General features: G+C 28.9%; 1 protein-coding gene across 1 annotated transcript; it reads right to left on the bottom strand.

Moving 5' to 3' along the window:
* Window positions 1–585: 585 nt before the first annotated feature.
* LOC142615925 (cytochrome b561 and DOMON domain-containing protein At3g25290-like) lies at window positions 586–1,249 on the bottom strand. The gene is made up of 2 exons (XM_075788835.1): window positions 800–1,249; window positions 586–699 (listed from the first exon to the last, which is right to left on the bottom strand). The coding sequence occupies exons 1-2, from the start codon at window positions 1,247–1,249 to the stop codon at window positions 586–588; spliced, it is 564 nt and encodes a 187-aa protein (XP_075644950.1).
* Between the last annotated feature and the right edge of the window lie 3,196 nt (window positions 1,250–4,445).

The following is a 4,445-nucleotide window of genomic DNA, read 5'->3' on the forward strand; positions in this document are numbered from 1 at the left end:
CAACTGTCAGGGCGAAACACATTGCATGGTGTCAAGGAAGGTACATGATGATTGTTGGGTACCTGAATACCCCTCGATACCTGATGACCCATCGATACATGACGACCACTAGGGCAGAGTGTGGTGCATGGTGCTACACTCCCTTTGTGACAGGCGATACTTTTGGTGATTGAAGACTCTAGGGCATTAGAAAATTTTTTCTAACTGGTGAAAATATTCCCTATCAGCATTAATCCAAATTATTAGATAGATTGTAATTTTTGTAATGGTACTTTAAATTAAGTAATGTGTTTGAACTTGGTAAGAGAGCGTAATAAAAATGTGTGTATGTGTTTAGCAGTAGGTTTTTTTAGCTATTACTTAGCATTTCTTTTAATAATCGAGGCAGTCTAGTTTAATAGTCATGAACACATAACATTTTTACTGCTTATTGACATTGATATTCATTCCAGTACGTACACATCTTGATCAAACACCAAATTGAACTCAAAAAGCAATCAAATTCCTTAGAATCTCACTGATTCTCCCCTAAAATTCTTGTACTCCCACATTTTTTTACCAGCATATTCAGGAGAAGGCACCACCCTATATCCCCACCAACTGAAGTATCCCTTTGGAATCTTTATTCTCTGGATTCATGGCATGTTTAAGTGGCAAACCTTCTACGATTCCCGGACCAACTTGCCAAACATGGTTCACCTGTTTCAGTAAAAGCCAATTATTATATATAATATAGTTAGGTTACAATCTAGTTTCTTATTAATTAAGTTTGGTCTTTTTGGTTCAAAGTAAACATTACCTTCTCAATATTCTCTGGGAACTTCCATTTCGCGAAGATTGTGATGTTCCCATTGGATTCCTCAGCGCTTAAGTCCCAAACGTCATACAGCAGCTTGGTCCCCCATTCCGCTGGGTTATAAGACGATACATTGTAGGTGTTGATGGTTATGTTGTCGTTGTTTTTGAAGGCTAATAAGGCCTGGGATGAAATCATGGTGGGACTTTCTGGGTTTATGGACCATGAAACCCAACCCTCTGGGTTTGGTGGTGGGGCTATGAAGGCAATGGCCAATGTGGAATCTGTAGAGTTGTATGTCCAATGAAGATAGGCATTTAGGTGTGGAAGATCGGTGCAGTTCGCGTACACATTCTTGTTTTCGAAGGTTTGTGATGTACAAGTTTGTGACTCACCTTGTGAAACCAGCAAAGCTAATGCTAAGATAACCAATGTAAAACAAAGCCTCGCCATGTTATAGTTTATATGTTAATAGAGACAGAGAGACTCTTCTGGGTTGTGGCAATGGTAGTACAGTTACAGAGCAGTATATATATACTATATGTAAGTATTATAGATTGGCTATGATTTCTCCTCCAAATGATGCATTTACCTATGTATTTGGTAAATGTGCTCACCACAAGCCCTTGCCAGGTTAGAGTTTTGAGAATTCTCTATATTTGGAAGTTCAATAAAATTTTATTTTATCTAAAAACAAAACTAAAGCCTATCTCTTTTTCTGATTTGTATAAATAAGAAATATAAAATTATAAAATTTATTATTATTTTGTTTATATATGTAAATACTCCATATTAAATATATAATTATGTGGCAAAATCCTAAGTTAGAATTTAAATAAATGATAAAATTTAAATTTAATTATAGGGAAGGAAATTTAAATAAATATTGCATGCAAAATTATGAGAACTCAAAAATGTGTGAGTATGGCAACAAGTTTTAAATTTTTTGTCTTCATTTTATTTTTAAATTAAAAAAATTAATTTTTCCGAAAAAAAAAATTTCCTTTTTGTTACTAAAAATTATACTTTTCATCTTATATTAAGCAAATACACGGTGTCCCCATTAGGCAAAAAAGCTTTTGCTTTTTTGTCATACTTATTTATTTAAAATTTAACCGAATTAGTTTTTCTGAGTGTAAACTAACTCTTTTTTCCTTTTTGTTACTAAAAATTATATTTTTCATCTCATATTTGGAAAACAAGTTATGTCCATTTGGCAAAAAAATTTCCTCCAAATGATGCATTTTCCTATGTATTTGGTACATGTGCTCACCATAATTACTAGTTTTCTTAGGATTCTTAAAATGACAAAGTTTAGGAACAAAATTGGTTATAATCTAAGATTACAATCTTACTTAATATATTTTTATTGGAGGTGAATTTTGACAAATCTACTATTGGATTGCATCTTCTTCTTATATCCTTCATACTTGCAAAATTTCTAGGAAATTAAAAATCAATAGCAAGGTCATCAATAAATTGTTTAAATGACGAGTTTTGGTAGTTTAAAATTATGCATAAAACATAAACTTATAGATCATATAATTAATAATATCCGATTGACACAAAATTCAACATGTGTATTAAGAGTGTAAAGACCATGTAACTCAATGGTTAGATTTTCAAAATATGTAATAATGTTTATTTTATTAAATAAGGTTGTAATTTTACGCTATAATCAATTTTAAAGCTAAAATTTGTCTTTCTCAAAACTCAAACCTGGCAAGGATGTGCTCGCCACAATTCCTAGTTTTCCTAGGATTCTCAAAACTCAAACCTGGCAAAGCCTTGCCAGGTTTGAGTTTTGAGAATCCTCTATATTTGGAAGTTTAAATAAAATATTATTTTATCTAAAAACAAAAAAAAATCTTATCTCTTTTCTGGTTTGTATAAATACGAAATAGGAAATTATAATATTTACTATGATTGTGTTTGTATATGTAAATATAGATCTTAATTTAGAATTTAAATAAATGATAAAATTTAAATTTAATTATAGGGAAGGGAATTTAAATAAATATTTCATGTAAAATTATGAGAACTTAGAAAATATTTGACATTGTGTTGTATGTCTTTCAAAAATTCCCTTCCCTCTGACCTTATGTGTGATTTTATTATAAAAAAATAAGTGAGAAAATATTTTGAGATTAATTGAAAGTCAAATGCCTTCTGTTTTATTTATTTATTTTTCTAAAAAATTATTTTATCTGTCTTTAGTTTTGTATTCAAATATGAAAATTTGATAATTTTGATTTTTATTCATAAACATTTATTTTGATTGTTTTTGTATATGAAATTTGATAATTATGGAATTTATTAATGGTTTAAATATAAAATATAATTTTAATTATACATATAGTAGAATATTAATGTGTAAAATTGTGAAAACTCAAAAACTTATGCAGCAAAATATTATGAGGTAAACCAAATGTTAAACATCTCAATTTTATATGTATTTTATTTTAAAAAATGATTTTATCTCCACTTTTTTTTGTATATAATTATGAAATTTGATCATTATGATATTTATTATAGACATTTATTTTGATTGGAATGTATATAAAATATTATGGGTAAAATATTATTTTGGTTCCTAAACTTCATCAAAAGTTGTTTTTTTGCTCTTAAACTTCAAAAGTTTATTTTTCATCCTGAAACTATTGAAAAGTTCTTTTTTCTTCCTTTAATTATTAAAAATATTTCACTTTCTGTCCTTAAACTTTAAAAAAAAAAAAAAAAACTTTTTTCATTCCTAAACTATTGAAAAAGTACCCTTATTATCCCTACTTTTGTCTCTAAACTTTTGAAAAGAAAATAAACTATTTACAAAGTTTACGGATGAACAAAAGAACTTTTTAAAGTTCAGGGACGTAAAAAAAAAATTGTAGAGTTTAGAGACTAAAATGGTATTTTGCCCAAATATTAAATTTGAAATTTGAAAATTCTAGTATTTATTATGATTGTGGTTTTATAATATATTATAGACATGTCCTTTTCTTTGTGGAGTAGAACTAAAGAATTAGGCACATTATTGGAAATAAAAGCTGTAATAGAAGTGAGTTCCAATTAGCTCAAATGGTAAAATCTTTTGTTCTCGAATAAAAGATTAAGAGTTTGATTCCCACCTACACTAAAAACCAATTACGTCATAAGTTAAAAATATCTCTAAAATATTTTTATATTTTTAGAATTAATTTAATTTTAAAATTTATTACATTTACTAAGGAATAATTATTATAGCCATTTTAGAGAAGAATAGTTACCTCAGTACTTTCAATGCCATAAATTTGTAGTCAATTTGAAATTATTACAAGAAAAGTATGTACCATTAAAATACCTGTAGAAATTAATTTTTGTTTCATAAAAAAATTGACACGAAAGCGAGATAGGTAGATCAAGGGAAAGGGAGAAATAGATTGACTAAGCCAAAGAGAACATAGATCGACTAGAGCTCTCTCTCTCTCTCTCGGATTTAACTTTGTACATTCCTCTAGTTGGAACATGTTCTACTAAGCCTTCTTTGCTTCACAACGTTGTCTTCCCATCAAATAGACTCCACAAATCATTTCCTTTGCTAGATGCGACTAGGCCATCATGCGACAATGATTAGTCCATGTCTGTAGTGACGTCAATATTGAATATCCCCGCC

Source organism: Castanea sativa, chromosome 11 (genome assembly GCF_040712315.1).
Source record: "Castanea sativa cultivar Marrone di Chiusa Pesio chromosome 11, ASM4071231v1".
In the NCBI taxonomy this organism is placed as follows: domain Eukaryota; kingdom Viridiplantae; phylum Streptophyta; class Magnoliopsida; order Fagales; family Fagaceae; genus Castanea; species Castanea sativa.